The sequence below is a fragment of the Falco biarmicus genome, chromosome 1 (genome assembly GCF_023638135.1).
Source record: "Falco biarmicus isolate bFalBia1 chromosome 1, bFalBia1.pri, whole genome shotgun sequence".
In the NCBI taxonomy this organism is placed as follows: domain Eukaryota; kingdom Metazoa; phylum Chordata; class Aves; order Falconiformes; family Falconidae; genus Falco; species Falco biarmicus.
The window spans coordinates 5,437,373-5,454,009 of NC_079288.1; the positions used below are offsets into that span (position 1 = coordinate 5,437,373).

General features: G+C 43.6%; 1 protein-coding gene across 2 annotated transcripts; it reads left to right on the forward strand.

The window, feature by feature from the left end:
* The first annotated feature begins 86 nt into the window (after positions 1-86).
* Positions 87-16,284, forward strand: TMEM100 (transmembrane protein 100). Of its 2 annotated transcripts, XM_056340122.1 has the most exons (5): positions 87-1,518; positions 1,623-8,681; positions 8,772-8,852; positions 11,592-11,776; positions 15,048-16,284. In XM_056340122.1, the coding sequence occupies exon 5, from the start codon at positions 15,110-15,112 to the stop codon at positions 15,512-15,514; it is 405 nt and encodes a 134-aa protein (XP_056196097.1). In that variant the 5' UTR covers positions 87-1,518; positions 1,623-8,681; positions 8,772-8,852; positions 11,592-11,776; positions 15,048-15,109; the 3' UTR covers positions 15,515-16,284. The 2 variants fall into 2 exon arrangements, with proteins under 2 accessions (XP_056196097.1, XP_056196087.1); XM_056340112.1 differs by having other exon boundaries at positions 1,623-8,852.
* Positions 16,285-16,637: the final 353 nt, after the last annotated feature.

A 16,637-nucleotide genomic window follows, 5' to 3' on the forward strand; every position in this document is an offset into this window, starting at 1 on the left:
TTTGGATCGGTGTGATACAGACGGGCAGGCGTACGGGCGCACCTCTGCCCGGCAGGGGCACTCCGCGCTCGCTCCCGTCCTGTGCTAGGGTCGCCGTTTGGCGGCCGTACGTGGCGCAGGTGGCCTTGAACCGTTTGGCGGCCGTACGTGGGGCAGGCGGCCTTGAACCGTGCGTGTCTGTCCGGTGCCGGAGCACGGCCAGGTTCCGTTGGTGTGTTGGTCACAGCCTTTGCTTTTGGGTGGACAGAGATTGAATAGTCTTTATGGGCACATGTATTTTTATTTTTTTTTTAATATATCTATACTTTCACATTTGAAAAAGCTTTCCTTACGGACTGTTCATGTGAGAGTATACAAATAACCCATAAATGCTGTGCAGCTGGTTGGTAGGTATGTTTGACACAGGCACGGTTGCTGAGGCTCAGACAGCTTGGCAGAAGTGGCAGCAAAGAGGAGGTGGCAGCGGGCTCTGGCCGCGTTGGACTGGGGTGGACAGGTTGGAAGGGGACAAAACACTCACTGTGCTGAGCTCCCAGGTAGGAGGAATCCACTGACAGTGACAGACCTCACACCTTAGGCTCCTGCTGAATGACACTGCCTATAACAGTACGCTCACGTTTCAGGCTAAAGCATTCAGGTCATCAAAACATTAAGTGGCCAAAGCTGGTTTCCTTCCTGGAGTTGTACATCTGTTTTCATTACAGCTTTATTCCTCTAATTCTTGTGAGGTACTCCTGCTGAACACTGTCTTCAGAATAAAATGCAAGCAGCTCTGAGCTGTGGGACGTCATCAAAGCTACTGACTGACAAAAAGCCTGTCTGATAACACTAACCCAATGTACTTGGTGCTAACCTCTGTGCAAGGCTGGCAAAATGTAGCTTTTTCTCGCTTCCCTGCCAACTGGCTGAGTTCTTTGACAAAGAGTTCACTTATGTCAGCTGTCCTTTCCAGTTCCGGTCAATTGGTTTGCAAGCAGAGCATGAGGATTTCTGGCTGGCTCTGGTTTGGACATACAGGCTGAGCATCATCCTTACACAGTCCAGAAAACGTGGAGAGAGTTGGTTTTGGCAGAAGGCAAGATGGTATCTCACAACCCTCCCCCCAGCATGTAAATTTGGTGCCAGAATTTGACCCATAGCATCTGTCTAAAATAATGCCACTAGTGGTAATAAGCCTCTGCCTATACATTACCTGCTCTCACATCCCCAGCAAAACTGCTAGGCAAACATTCCAGTTCTTTTTATTTTTGTAGTATGCTTACATGTATTATGAGCTTTTATTATTAATATTTATATAATATGTATAAAATATTTTGGCTTATTCATGTTCTTTGTGAATTACAATGGCGTGCTTTCAGTCACTCCAGCTGATTCTCCAAAATGTTATGACAGTATGCTTCTTACAGCTGAATCCTTACAAGTAAATTCTTGGCTGATATAAGCTGACTTCAGTGGAGCTATGCTGCTCACCCAGCTGAGCATCTGGTCTTTAAAATGGAATAAGACAATTATGTGTAGGTGAGACTGCTTTGGTTTATCTTACAGAAATGTTTCTTTAAACAGTAGTTTTACTTTTGCAGTGATTTTACCACATTTCTACCTCACTTTTAAATCCCATTCAGGCTCTGAAATCGGACTCATGTGAGACTGAAAGAGCTTGTGGCTCTTGTTTGGAGAGAGATGGCTTTCACCCAGTATGCAGCAGGAGGAGTTGTGAGTCAAAAGTTGATGTTTAACATGCAGCAAGGACACGTCTGTGAGATTTCAAGATCTCTTAAGAAGCCTTGTTTGTGCAAAAGGACTAAAGTCATCACAGCTCAACACTGCCCGTTGTTTTTCAGTAAATGTTTTGCATTATATGGTTGTCTACATGGCATCAAGAGTTGTAAGTTGGCTACAGCTGCCTGGTCACTCCCTCCTCCCTCCCCCCAGCACTCCCATGGAAAAAGAGATTTATCTCACAAGGCTACCCTAGGGACCAAAGCTTTCAAAAAAGGCATTACTATGTGACCTTTTTTCTTGGTAAATAAGGAGTGGTGATTACTAAGAAAGCACAAACAGTTCTGAAAGGAGACTTTATTTTTTATTTTCCTGCATGTTTATGTGTTATTATTTATCACTTGTATGTCCATCTATTGCCCTTAGTTTAGGGATAGAAGCTAAACTTTGAACCCAAACCCTTTGCTACCTGCACTACTAGATAGTGTGGCTGTAGTCTGGGGTGAGCTCGGACACAGCAGGGACAACCTTTCTAGAGCTCTGAACCAAATAACAATGGCATTGCAACTGCTTCAGGGCAGCTGGTTCTGGGAACATGAACCCAAGCTTGAGCACAGCTACCAACGGCAGCCTAGATACAGCACGATCCAGTCCCACACATGGGTCAGGGACCTAAATACTAACTGAATGAAAATAGAGGGTTACTATTCTAGGGCAATGAGGGGGAGTTTAACAAGTGCCCATGACTTGACCTGCATACTTAGTATTTCTTAGGTATTTAGCTGCTGCTGCTTTCAGTGGGAAATGACACCTCAAGGACACTTGCTGATCTGCGCTATCGATGGGATTGATCCACCTAAATTGCCCACCTGTTTTTTAGAATGTAAATAATCTGTATTAATTCCACCTTAACACCTAACCTTTCTGCTACTGAAATCAATGCTGGGCAATCCATTGAATTCTATGGTGTAGAATCAAACCAGCAAATTGGACAACTCATCCATCAGAAATTCACATATGGCCAGAAATGAAAACAGCAACGAATACCACATTGATGTTTTCAGGCCCCAAATGATATTCTGATATTCAGGTTTTGTTTTGGATATGAGTATCCACATGTGAGAGAGTGCTACCAGCTATACTGTGTTTTCCTGTGTCTGTCTCTATGTGGCACTGGTGCACTTTGAGAAATTCTGCAAGATGAACTAAAGATGTGGGATTTTGATGGATTTAACTGCTGGGTTGACATATATGTACTATTGTCATTCCGTTTTACTCTGCATTCCAAAAAGTTTGCAAAAATGCTCAATAGTCCTGACACACCATTTATACAGTACACACATTCATATTTCTATTATACATAGTCAAACAAATTATAATTTTCTGCTACTGTTGTTTTATTGACTGCATTATGTAAAAGCCTTTCTTAAAAATTGTTTCATGACTTTTGCAGCTAGCAAGAAGCAAATTCTTCATCCAGAAAGCTGAAAAGTAACAATATCGTCTCCCACCAGAGACATGCATGTGTAAGGCAGTCTATATTCTCCTCTCCTTGTATGAGTCAAAGGGAAATCTGTTTTTTCAACACTTTTAGAGTACGCAGAAAAATTAGTCTGTCTGCTACACTAAGATCTTTATATATTTTATATTCCTGCCTAAGTATATAGGAAGGAAGGGTCACCCAGAGTGACAATCATCTCTTTTGCAAAGAACTAGCACAAGACATACACTGTTTGAGCTCTCAGAAGAGGTCTTATGTGGCCATTAAACACTGGCTTGTAACAGCCTTCTTCATACAGTTGTATTCAACCCCAAACTATGACTATATCTGTATTGAGCATCTGGTTTCAACAGCATTCCACCCAAATAGAAGAGGATTCAGAGAATAACTGGAGTTCAGCTGTTTCCCTGCCTTCTAATACTAAATATTTTTTATCTATGGTAGAGTTTTATTATGCTGAACTCCTGGTATCAGGGCCCATCTCTCTAATTTGGCCACATTTACTTTTGATTTACACCTTCTAGCCACAGCTTTTGTGGAAAGTAACGCACTACCGGTGCAAATAAACTGAGATTGTGAGGTGCAACCTATTTACCTGGACTTGAAGAAAGAGGGGTAATTTTAGATTTTTGTTGTAGAAAAAGAAGGGATTGCACTATTATCTGCATGACCTAAAATGACTCATTCAGAAGATAAGCAAGGCCATTTAGATCTTGACTTGATTTGGTAAATCATTGTCACTACCACACCCTCTATTTTCCTAACTTGTTTATATGGATGTAGAAATATTTCTAATCATTTCCCTTAGCATGTGATATTAAAGCAAATGATACATACAAAAAGATGTCTTTTGTGGGAATAGTGACAACTGGTCTTACTGCAGCAATTCTTTCTTTTCTTTCTTAACTACCCTTTAGGTCAGACACTTGACTTACTGGTAATTTCACAGAACTCATCTATTATGTAGGAGAAAATCTGGGTATTTTAGCTATATGCAGTATTTTAGATAGACGTTGTATATAAATTTAATTCCAAAGACTGTAGCGGAGTAGAACAAAGAAAGACTCATCAGACAAAGTTAAAGCCGAAGATTTAAGATTAACATAAAGAAATAGGAAAAAATAGAAACAAACCATAGTTTTTAACAGTGAAGTTAGTAACATTGGAATGAATTGGCAAATACTCCACCTCTTGATGGGATGGTTTTCTGGAAAATATACTTCAGATGAACAGAGAATTTCAGTTTCATAGTACAGATTGTGGACTGAATGTAAAATTGAATGATTTGTGTTACACAGGATGTCAGCTAAAATAATCCGAAGGCTGCCTCTGGCTATAAACAAGTCTGTTGCATCAACAGCCATTGAACACCACTGGCAAGTAGTGATTTCCCCGTAACACCTTCTTTTCCTTTTCACCAACTTTCCCGAGCTGCCTAGAGCCTACAGAGAAGCTTGTTTTACAGGAAGTAATTCAACTGATGGCCTGTGTAGGTTAGCTTAAACCTCATTATTTTCTTTCTACTGCTGGAAAGTCAATTACAACTGGCTGAAATGCTCCATATTAATTAGACTGACCATGTGAAGAGGGAACAGTGTGTGCTCTTCATGCCATATCTACTGGCAGAACAGGGAAGCAAGGTACAACATGTCTCTTGACATCATCTGCTAGGTGAGCTTGGACATGTCACTTTTTCAGCTTTTTATCTGTATTTCCCTTCATGTCTTTGTGCCTTGTAAATTCTTGGGGTACTCAGTGCAGGTGGAAAAACAAGAAAACCCCTCTGCAGAGCCATGGGGAGAGATCATTCCCACCCTGACTTCAATCTCAGCTGAATCTGCTTGTTCCTGCTGCAATAGCCTCTGACAAAAAGCACAGTTATGGTGAAATTACATTGGCTTGTCCTTGTTACTAGGCTTCCTCCTATCTCAGCCACAAAGCTGCCATGTTGGCTAAAAATTCAGAGGTTCTGTAAACCACCCTGTGCAAGATTCAGGATCTGGCTTCTGGTGGTGTGGCGCATCCCTCTGTTAATTAAAAGCACATGTCCATTTAAGGAATGCAGCTCTTCAAATGTGACCTTCATGTAATTATAAAAGAAATAGAAGATAAGAATAATTGTTTTCAGTTCCAGATGTCTTGTCTTCTTCAGCACTGCAGGAAGGTTAAGTGAAAGTCATATAGGGCAATAACAAAGTTCAAATGCACAGCAGGATAATTGATGTTGACCAAAGTACTGGTAGGATGTAATGGAGTTCAAAGAAAATTTCTTCCCATATTGATAGTCACCAAAGAGGTTTCTCACTATCATTATAAGCACATTCATTTCATGAGCCTGACTACACACAGACCAGGTGGTTTGCGTAGCTGTCAGCTGACTGGGCTGAACTCCCTTGTGCTATAAACTGCTTTAATGAGAGGAGAGCTACAGCATTTTATGCAAAATTATTTGCTTTTCTGCTTTAACTGGTTTTGGTAAGGACTCTATTCCCTATCACAAAACACATAGGCTGCCTGACACGATAATGTCAATTTACAATATATTAAACATGTTGAAAGAGTGCTTTCTAAAAGTTTCAGTAAATGCAGTCAGCTTGTGTGTTGTGTCCATGTGTGGCCTTAGGGATGAAATAAAGGCACATTCAATGGAGGGTTAGCAAAAAAAAGCAAGAAAAACTAATTGAATAGGGAGTCCACAATGGTTGTACTTTGCCAGATTAATGAGTCACTGTTTGCTGTGCTGTTAAGGCCCAGGAGACTACTAGAAACTCAAAGGAAGCCACGAAGTATTGCAAGTGTGTCTTAGTCGGCAGAGCAACAGCGTTGCTCAATTTAGGAGTAAAACTCTGCACTCTCAATAGGCTGCATGAGTTCCAGAATCACACAGGCCTCTGCTTATTGTCCCAGCCGCTGGGGCTGCACCTCCTCCAGAGCAGCTGTGTTAAGGCCACAGGGAGGAGATTTTGTCATTTAGGGCAGGTCCTAAAAGGGAACTATGTAGCATTTAGGCATGGCAGTCCAAAATTGTGAACCTGTAACCCTTCACTGCAGCTGTTGCTTAGTCCTGAAGTTTCCTCAGCTGTTTGCACTGAATTTCTACAGGTGCCACACGTGCTGCTTCGGGTATGTTTGGTACTTCTTTATATCCTTGGAGAGTCATGCTCAGAACACAGCAGGCCCTTAAAAGGCAAAGGTAGTCAGTCATCCCTTTTTTAAAAGGCCAGAGGGGTGGTGCCCAAGTTGTATTCGACCCTTATGTGCCCGAGAGCTTCAAACCCACCCTTCTAGGGGAGAGCCCACGAATCTCTCAGAGCTACAGGGAGGCGTCATTCCCATCAGTTTTCACCACAGGTTTTTCTGCTTCACAAAAAGGAGTTACAATCGCAGGGGTCTGGAAGAAAGTGTAACTTTCTAGCCTATTGTTAGGCTGTTTATTTGTACAGAAACATGTGAATTCTAAGTCCAGCTTCAACACTTGTTTACATGTACTTCGGATTAGTTCCTCAAAAATCAGCATTGGGAGATATTTTATGAAATACTTTCAGTATTTTATGTAACACTTTCAGTAATAAAGTTGGCATGGGAAAGTAAGAATGTACAAAGTGGAACTGTTGGTGGTGTGAGCATGGGAGGGAGGTTTTCTGTCAACACAGGGGGGCCCAGTACTACACTGGAAGGACTACAGAGGAATTGATGTAATGGCAACGGGGTGAAATGTAGGTCATATGCATATGTACTAACAGCAAGAATTTCTGATATAAAGTGATAAGTGGAACTGATGCTGGAGAAAAACTGATATACTGAACGATCGGAGGATAATTATGAAATGTTAGTGTTTCTGGTGGGACAGGGCAGTACTCGCACTTACATGCAGAATACTGGTAAGGCCACATCTGAAAAAATGATAACTAAACCCAAGATTGAGCGAGTCTGATTTCTAACTCTTATGACATTAAAGAGTTAATTGCCAAAAGAAAGAACATCTATTTTAGCCAAAGGCTTATTCATCTGTGTATAATTGTCTATGAATCCATGCAGCTAGAAACAAGATAGAGTTACCTAGATATATAGAGATACCAACAGAATAAGGCTCATAGCCTTCCAATGGGAGAGGCAGGAAACCCAGTTGCCTTGAGGTGGAATTTGGCAAGTTTAATGAAGATATTACCTGGCATGGCTTCCTGTATTAGGAAAGACTGGACTTAATGGCCCAAGAGATCCTTTCTAATGACAGTTCCCCTCAGATCAGTTTGCTTGTCATTTCTGCTAAAATGCCAACATATTTGGAGGGAATACTGGCAAATGGGAAAAAAATGCCAGTTTCTTGTATAACGCTGTGGAGCTCTTCCAGAACCCCCTGGCTGATTTGGCTGGAGGAGGTGAAGCCTTGGCAGGATCTCCATCACTCGGGAGTTGCTAATGATACACAGGGTGAAATCTTGGCCCCTGTAAAGTTGATAGAAGTTTTTCTGTTAGTTTCTGTGAGGCCAGGATTTCACCCTGGAAAGGGAGTCAAAAGTACATGCATGCTTTCAGAGACAGCGGCTGATTAAATACATCTGGTGCACTGCTCTTTTATCAATCATTGATAAAATAGTGCCTTTTAAATATAAACTTCGGGCAAGCTTAACCGCAAAATTCAAACATGTCCTTTTACAAGCCTTAAAAGCAAAATCTGTCTGCTTTTTGTCTGAAAAGAACAGAAATCATGGTAAAAAATAACACATACACATACCCACCCACTCCAAGCCCCTGCAGCATTTGATGTCCCACTGAAATGAGTGATTAAAGCATAGTTAAAGCCAGTTAAAATATTTCTAGCTGACAGATAAAACTTTATCCTCTAAGGATGTAATCTAAAACTATGTTCCTCCTCGTTTAATTGCTGAGCAGTCAAACGCCAGCCAGGAGTTCATCTGGGTGCCGGCGCGGCCGGTGCTTCGGCAGAGCCCCCCCGCCCCGCCGGGCAGCGGGCAAGCGGCGTGCTCCCAGGCCCCACACAGGGCGCCCCGGTACCGCCGACCCCCGGGCCCGGGGCAGCGGCCCGGCAGATGCTTCTCAGGCCCCGGGGCTCACCGGCCGCGGCCCGGGCGTGCTGGGCTGCGCAGCCCCACCTGGTGCATGACCTGGGCGAGCGCGGCTTTTTCTGTACCGACTAAACCGCCTTTATCTCAGCCCAAGAGTTTTCTCACTTTTACCCCTCCAGTCCTCTCCCCCATCCCACCGTGCGGGGGGTGCGCGAGTATCGTCGCCAGCCGGGGTTAAACCACGACAAGGAGACACGCACGTCGCGTATCCCCCCCGGCGCATCTCTGAAACGGGCATGTGAACCGCGCAGCGCCGGCCCCGCCGAGCCAAACCGCGGAGGGCTGGGCAAGCGCGGGGGTGCCCTGCCCAGCCCGGCCTCTGACGGACAGCCTTCCTCCCGGCCGCCCTCCCAAACCGAGCGGGACCTTCCCCGGTGAGTGCCGCCCCGCCCGCGGCAGCTCCCGCCGCTGAATTTGCTTCGGTCCCTTAATTGTTTCGCTCTCACCAAGAACTTTGTTTACAGTCCCTTGTGCAGCGAGCTGCATCCCACTCTTGTGCTTACTCCGGGCGAGTGTCTGCCGCAGTCCCGTCCGGCACTCGGGAGGTAAGCACGGCTCCGCACACCATCCTGTAGCGTGGTATGGCACGGCTCGGCACGGCATGGCACGGCTCGGCTCGCAGCCGCAGGACCCGCACGCCCGGCGCCCGGCCGCGCCCCCGCCGCCTCTCGGTGCCCGCCGGCTCCAGCCCCGCGGCTGCCCCGGCAGCGCCCGGGGCCCGGCTGCCCGCGGCGGCGGGGCGGGCTGGGGCTGCTGGGACGCGCCGGGGAGCCTCTGCGCTCCGGCCCGCGGGCCTGCGGCCGCTCCAGCCCCGCTCCCCTGCGCGGCACCGGGCTCTTCCCGGGCCACGAAGTGTTACAATTAACATCTCCGGGGTGTTCGCAGCCGGAGCTGCAACCAGCGCTGCGGGTCGGCGTGTGCCCCCGCGGGGCTGTGGCTCTTGATTACTGGCGGCCCGTAGAGCAGCAAGCGTGCCTCAAGCTTTCCTTTGCGTCCCTTCTCTCTTGCATAGGTGTGCGGGCTAGGTGTGCCATGCGGGGTTTTACCCTGGGGCTGTGTGCCGTTTTACCGACGCATTTGAAAGTTTTACGATTTGCAGATAAAAAGGTTCGTTTGCAGAGGGGTTTGGCTGGCTCCCATCCTACCCTCCTACTATATCTGAAAAACGATGAAGGTATGAGAGGTTAAATCTAGTAATTTTTTTACCTAAAAACTTGGTGGTGGGAACTTAAGGCATCCTGAAGCTCAGACAGTTGACGTGGGTGTAATGTGTTCATCTCCTACCCTTGTCCTTCAGGGCCTGATCCTGGAGTCTTATAAGTACAAATTCTAGTTCTGTATTTCCAGGAGTGTTCATATGGGGAAGAGCTGTGGGACTGTGTTCAGGATTGCTGTAGTCTGTTGAATTCCAAATGAACTCTGGCTCTCCTCTCACTACAGAAGGACTCCTTATGCTGTTTTCTGTAGTCACTTCAATGCAAAAGCAAGCATGAAGCATGAGCATTGTGATTTATTGGAGTTTTACATAAGCAAAAAAGGGTGTCAGAAATACTATGCAAGATACGGAGAATGAGATCCAGAGCCTGAAGGCAGAAAAGTTAAATGTGTCCCACTGGTTCTGAGTAAAATGCAAAAAAGCGGAAAGGATTGTAGTGGTTGAGAAATACAGCTCTTTGCACTTGCACAGAGATATTCAGTATGTGGGAAGCCTCCTGCGAGAGCACCACAGTGAAGTTTTTCAGAGTTAAAATATTGGAAGCTTAATGTATAGTTTTCATGTGTTTCTGCTTCTTAGCTTTGTGGTGAGGGAAGGAAGGAGGAGGCTGAGAAATCCTGTCCTTAAGAAATTGCTCTGTCAGTCAGCTTTTTTGATAAAGATGTGAATTTAAAAAGTTACCAAAACTGTATGTAGTCAAGGACAAATACAAATAAATTACTGGCAGAGCAATTAATCTTCTAAACAAATGATACTAGTGGAGTGGCTTAGGGGGCACAATTGCATTAGGGAGAGTTTTTCAAACAAATGTAACCATTCTTGTAATAAGAGTGGAAGCTGACTGCAAGGTAATTTTAGAGGTCTGTTTTTGTTTTAATGTAATCTAGATTATTTATCTGAAGGATGGTGGTGGTGTTTCTGTATCTCCCTCCAAACTTTTCAAAAAGTTAACCTAATTATTAGGTAGTGTGTACAAGAATGTAGTCAAGGAAATAAGCAAGGAGACTTCTGTATTATTAGCTAACTTCAATAATCTGCTAAATATACTTCAGCTGTGTCACAGGTTTATTCCAAGGATCATCTAGAGAACAGCAGCAGCAGTTTGTGCCTGTAAACGTGTTTGTGAAATGTTGGCATCATCTACATAACTTAAAAAGAGAAAAAGCTCTTAAATTTATTATTATTATACGAATTTATGAACGTACTCTCATCCCCACTTAAGACTTCTTCTTCAGTGTTGAAATGATCTTCCATAATCATGCACATACAGAAAGGAAACGTTGAGTAAGATTAGCAACATAAATCTCTGCTGCTTCGTAAGTTTTACCCAGCTGCTTGGTGATTTCACAGTTGTTTCTGCAGTTGATAACAATTTCCATCACTCTGCTTTCTGCAGAATTGTTACACTGCTCTGCTGCAGATTCTGCCTTGTCCCTGTTTGAGTTATGAATCTTAGTTTAAAAAATCCAATAACAGAAACGAACAAAAGACTTAAGTTCATTACAGTGATTTCTTGAAGTCACTTTGCCTTTTTTTTTTCCTGAGAGGAGTTTTTGGGGTATATTACTTGGGGTTTGTTATAATAGAATAGATTTAAAAGGGGGGGTTAGTGGGAAGCATGCTGTCGCTGTCAGTTTACAGCTAGGAAAACCAAGACACGTGGAAAGAAAATGATTTGCTCAAAGAAACTGGAGACGTAGAAGAGACAAGCCCCCAGGTATTCAGAGTTGTGATTCACATAGGTGAAGTGAGCAATAGAAGTGAAGTTAGATGACATTTTTAACTGCAGAAATTCGTATGCATTACTTTTTCCTGCCTAGCTCTTTCTGGGGGGCTTGCCTGGGTTGTGACACTCATCATCAAGACGTCACATCATCAAAGGAAAATGTTACATAGGGCCGGAAATGGGTGGCTGCTGCCAAGAAAAGAGGCAGAAACGAGTAGGAGAGCCAGACAGAACATCTCCTGCTTCGGTTAGGTTAGGAGCACGAGTCAGCATACAGCAGGAGCTTTTCTATGCAGGCGTTTTGTTCTTAGGCAGATAAATAACCAACAACTTTTCTTGTAGGAAACTTCCATGCTAGAATATTGTCACCTCCAATTCATCATTCGTCAACATCTGACACTTCAAAGCCTGGAGCAGCTCTTACTGCTGCATGACTCTGCCTTGAACTGACATACGAGATATCTTAAGCAGTCTTCCTCTGCTTACTGATCCAAGGGATTTGTTACGATGGATTTCTCATGGACCTGGTAGGTGCTCAATGCTGATGAATTTCATGTCTTTTCGGTAAATCTCCATTTACGCTTACTAGTGGGTAAAACATTCCTCTCCCCTTTATCCAGTGTTAGGCACAAGATTGCCACAGAAACACATTCTTTCTCCAAGTCAAAGTAGCTCCTTAAGACAGTGCTTCTAGCATGATTAGTGAGAGGATGCTGGCGTTGCTGGGTATCTTTGCCTAAATTTCTTACCCTGAAACTTGAACCAAGTCACCTGTTGGCATAAGTCAGAAGTGACTTTGCTGGTAATAAGGATCTAGTGCCCTGTTTTCTGGGTCTGAATACCTTTACTCACACTTCAAATAGGTTCTGTTGTTTATTTAAATTGCAGTATTTCAACAGGGATATGTTTATTTGTTTTATATGAGTGCCTGTCAGCTTACATCCTATTACAGGCAAGAACTGTGCTCCTCAGAAGTCAACAGCTATTTTGCCATTGACTTAATTTCGGTAGTTTAGGATATTTAACAAAAAAGTCATGTTAGTTTTGACTGTATAAATATATTTTCTTTCTTCATAAATATCTATACAGATGTCTAAGAGATGTAATGCTCGTTGGGGATGTATTTGAAGCAGAGGGACAAGGACTCTAGAGACAGGAGTAAATATACTTTGACTGAATGTTAAAGTTTTTCAGAATAATTGTGTTTATGAGCCCAATCCAAAGCCTTTTCAAATTATTGGGAAGTTGCCCTATTTCTGTGACTGTTAGAGAAAGTATTTGGACTTTTGAAAACTTATTCAAATGTATTTGGAACTGAGAGACCTTTTATATGGAAAATGGTTAGGTGTTTTCCTCCCTCAAATTTAATAATAAAATGTTGAACTACTTGAATATGGCTAATGGTAAGATCAAAAAAAGATGACATTTGGGGACCACATTCTCCCATTGTGCTGATCTTCCGTAACATTTTATGGATAAGTAATGCAGCAACATAATGACACCAGCGTGGGTCTCATTGCCGTGTAAGTTATTATTGAAAATGCAGAACTTGGGCTCAGATCAATGTGGAGACAGATCGATGATGCTCTAGAGCGACCCCATGGCTTTCCTGGGCTCTTTCTCTCTGATATAGAAGGCGCTTAATCATGTGGTGTGATTCAAAGAACAAAACAACAGAACCTAGGAAAACCTAGGATATCTAAGGTGTCAGTGCAGATCTGTTTGCTTTGTCTGATAAGCGCTGATCGGATCCCCTTCCTGGGATTGGAGGTACCAAGTACCTTCACAGAAACACACGGAATCATGGCATGGCTAGGGTTGGAAGGGAACTCTGGAGGTCATCTGGTCCACTCCCTGCTCAAGCGGGGTCACCTCAACAAGTCTGCCCAGGACTGGCTAGATGGCTTTTGAATGTTTCCAAGGATGGAGACTTCAAAACCTCCCTGGGCAACCTGTTCCAGCGCTCAGTCACCCTCGCAGTAAAAAAATGTTGCTTAATGTTCAGACAGAACCTCCTGTATTTTAGTTTGTGCCCATTGCTTCTTTTGTTGTCAGTGTGTGTGCTCAGTTGTGCTGTGCTCAGCTTTGTCCTTATGGAGGGAAGGGCTACTCTGTCTTGTAGCTGCTGAGCCCCGTGCTGGATTGAGCCCTGAAGGTAGCTGTGCACAGCAAGATGCAATATTGAGCTGAGCACTGGGCTAAGCACTCTTCCTTAGAGCAGTAGAACAAAAGGTTTGTCAAACCAGGTCTGAACTTCCCTTCTCTCATTAGGATTCAAGGAACTCAGACAGAAAAACTCTCTGATGAGATACAGAGGATAGGCTGTTTGTGTGTGTGTTTAAAAATAGTGAGATCCTCTTCCCCGCAAAACACAGTCAATATGAGGCACTGAGATACAAAATCAAGGGCTCTCCACAATGGACGAATATATCTTAGCAACAAGGGTGGGAGTGGTGGGAAAGGAAAAGGAGAATACAAGTATCTGGCAATTAACTTCCTACCCACAGATGTGAAGGTGATAAAAGTGATAAAAGCATTACTGCATTGCCAACGCTCTTCCTTGTTCTCTGAGCTGCAGATCATGTTGCTCGTAAGAGCAAAAGCTACACAGCCCATACTGGAGAGAGGTGGAGGAGTCCTGTGAGCTACGCGCAGCAGGAAAACCTGGTTGTTTCCCCTTGTCCCAGTCTCTCTTGTATGTGGTGGGGTGCACTGAGCGCACAGCCCGGTCCAAGGCAGCCCAGCTGTGGCTACCTCAGCATTGTCAGGGGCTTGCTGCAGGCTCCAGGGTGGGCCCACCACCACCACAGTCCCAGCAAGAAGGCCAGGCTCTCTCATGGCAGCCCACAGTGGTGAAGAGCCGTGGGCCCGTCTTGCCCTAATCAGGTGGACTCCAGTTACGTGCTGGGCTCCGTGGAGCCGAAAGCTATTTTGCCTCATGAGGCGGATGGAGTCAAACTGCATGTCGTCTGTAGGACTAAGAGTGTGTATGCAACATGGAGACAGGTGTAACTAAGATGAGTCAGTATGACTGTAAATCTCCCTCCCACACAGCAACATGGATGTGGTTTCATGGATTTAAAAAGGACCCATTACTTTTTCATTAAGCTAATTTAAATGGCAAGCTGACAGTCTGGCATTGATGTTGCTGTAACAGTAGGTTCACCAGCTTTCAGCTGGTGTTTGATGAGTGCAGGGAACTGCCTTCATCCCCATTCCCCCCACATCCATATCTAATCATGACCATTTTAATTTTTTCACCAAGTAGCAGTTGTGTTGAGAAAGGGTTCACTCTTCAGTCCTGTGTTTTGCTGGGCCAGTTCTTGCCCGTGTTATCGTGATGTGCATTGGAGCAGATTTGTGGTGTGTGTGTATAGGTTTATATATAAAGAAACAGTGTGAGAAAGTGTGTGAGCAAGAGTGGAATTTTTAACCAAAACAGCCCATGAACTTTACCTCCTTGTCAGAGGATGTAATGCCATTGAAATCTAAATAACATCCAGAAAGCAGACTTTAGGATGTAACTTACAGTAGGATTTGGCCCACAGCACCTTAAGGTTGCTGTCTGCCTTGGTCTGTGACACTGTTCTTCCTAGCGCTTATGTACGTGCTGATGACTGCCATAAGAATTGATTCAGATCCTCCACAATCAGTAGTGTTACAATTAGGCTTGTGCATAAATCCTTCTGGGGTCAGACTGTCCACTTGTTAGCGATCCCGAGTGGAATGCCTCTGTGTCACCCATTTGTCACATAATGGTAACACTTCTTAGTTGAACTCATGCGCTTCTCTCCACAGTGCAACGTGTGTTCAGCAGAGCCTGCTCTAGCCTGGGAATTGAGGAAGTCAAGACAATCAAGATGACAAATGAACCTATTAAAGAGATCCTGGGTGCTCCAAAGCATCCTGATTCTGTAACCATGGAGAAGAGTAATAACAATGACTGTGTGATAACCACCATTCCTCTCGTCAGTGAATGCCAGCTGACTGCAGCAACAGGGGGAGCAGAACTCTCCTGTTACCGCTGTACCATTCCCTTCGGTGTGGTTATCCTCATAGCCGGCATTGTGGTTACTGCTGTGGCATACAGCTTCAATTCCCATGGATCAATCATCTCAGTGTTTGGATTAGTCCTCTTGTCATCAGGACTCCTTTTGCTGGCTTCTAGTGCAGTGTGCTGGAAAATCCGGCAGCAAAACAAGAAAGCAAAGAGGCGGGAGAGCCAGACAGCACTTGTGGCAAATCAGCGAACCTTGTTCGGTTGAAGACAACCAAGAGAAGGCTGGACGGAAGACAGAGCCTTTGTAAGTCAACTTGACTATTTATCAGTAGGAGAGATTGCAGGTTTTAATTTAACTTTGGAAGTGAACTGAAATGAAAACAGAATGGATTAAGAAATACTCTTAAAAACTCTGCAAGTGCCCTTAATGTTTTTCTTACTGCAGACTTGGTAGTGATTCTTTACAAGACGGAGGAAAAAACCACTTTTCCTTCACAGAAAACAGTGTCGTCATGACCGCAATCGCCATAACTGCATTCTCCAGCATGCTGATCATGTTGGAAAGGGAACTTGGAGAATTAAGAAAATAATTTTAACTGACTTAAAATGCCAGAGATCTTCCTAAAATACACACTGTGATGTTTGACCAAGGGAGAAGTCATAGCATGTGAAGTGACTACAAGCTTATGGCCAGATTGTCTGTGACTTAAATTGTAGCTTAAAAAAAAAAACCCAAAAAGCAATAACAGCCACACACACTGCAGATTGCTCAATAAGCTGATTCTTATATTTTATGTAACTTTCCCCTCCCAATATCTGTGGTACTTTCCCCCTTTTTTTAAACCAACTAATATTAATTTTGTTTTACTATTGGGTAGAAATATGTAGAAATGTATAATTATATTGTCTAACCTAAATAACGAGGTATGATAATAGCTTAAAACATGAGACTTTTTTTGTAAATTAAAGTGGTCAGGTTTAGCACTTTTGATTATTTTGCTATAAAATTAAAAAATAAATTTCATTCAAATAATATGCAGTGCTGCTAGACTATTAGAAAATCTTTTATTATTGCTATCAACATAGCTTATATATTCAACTTTGCTTTGTGATTCTGTTTTTGTAGAACAACACCTGTGACAATAACTGTCAACATATGTACTGCTGATCTCTTCCAAAAATCTCTGTAGACTACGGATTTTGGTATGATAGCCCATCCCTCTCGCAGCTTGATTAACAACTGGGTTATTGAAAAATTGTAACGGTCAGTTCTGCAGACACTGGCATAGTTGTAGACACAACTATTAATTACTTCTGGAAGCAAAGTCATCTGTAAGTTTTTGCTGAATGAGGTCTGGGATTATGAATCTTTATGAAAAGCAGGTGCC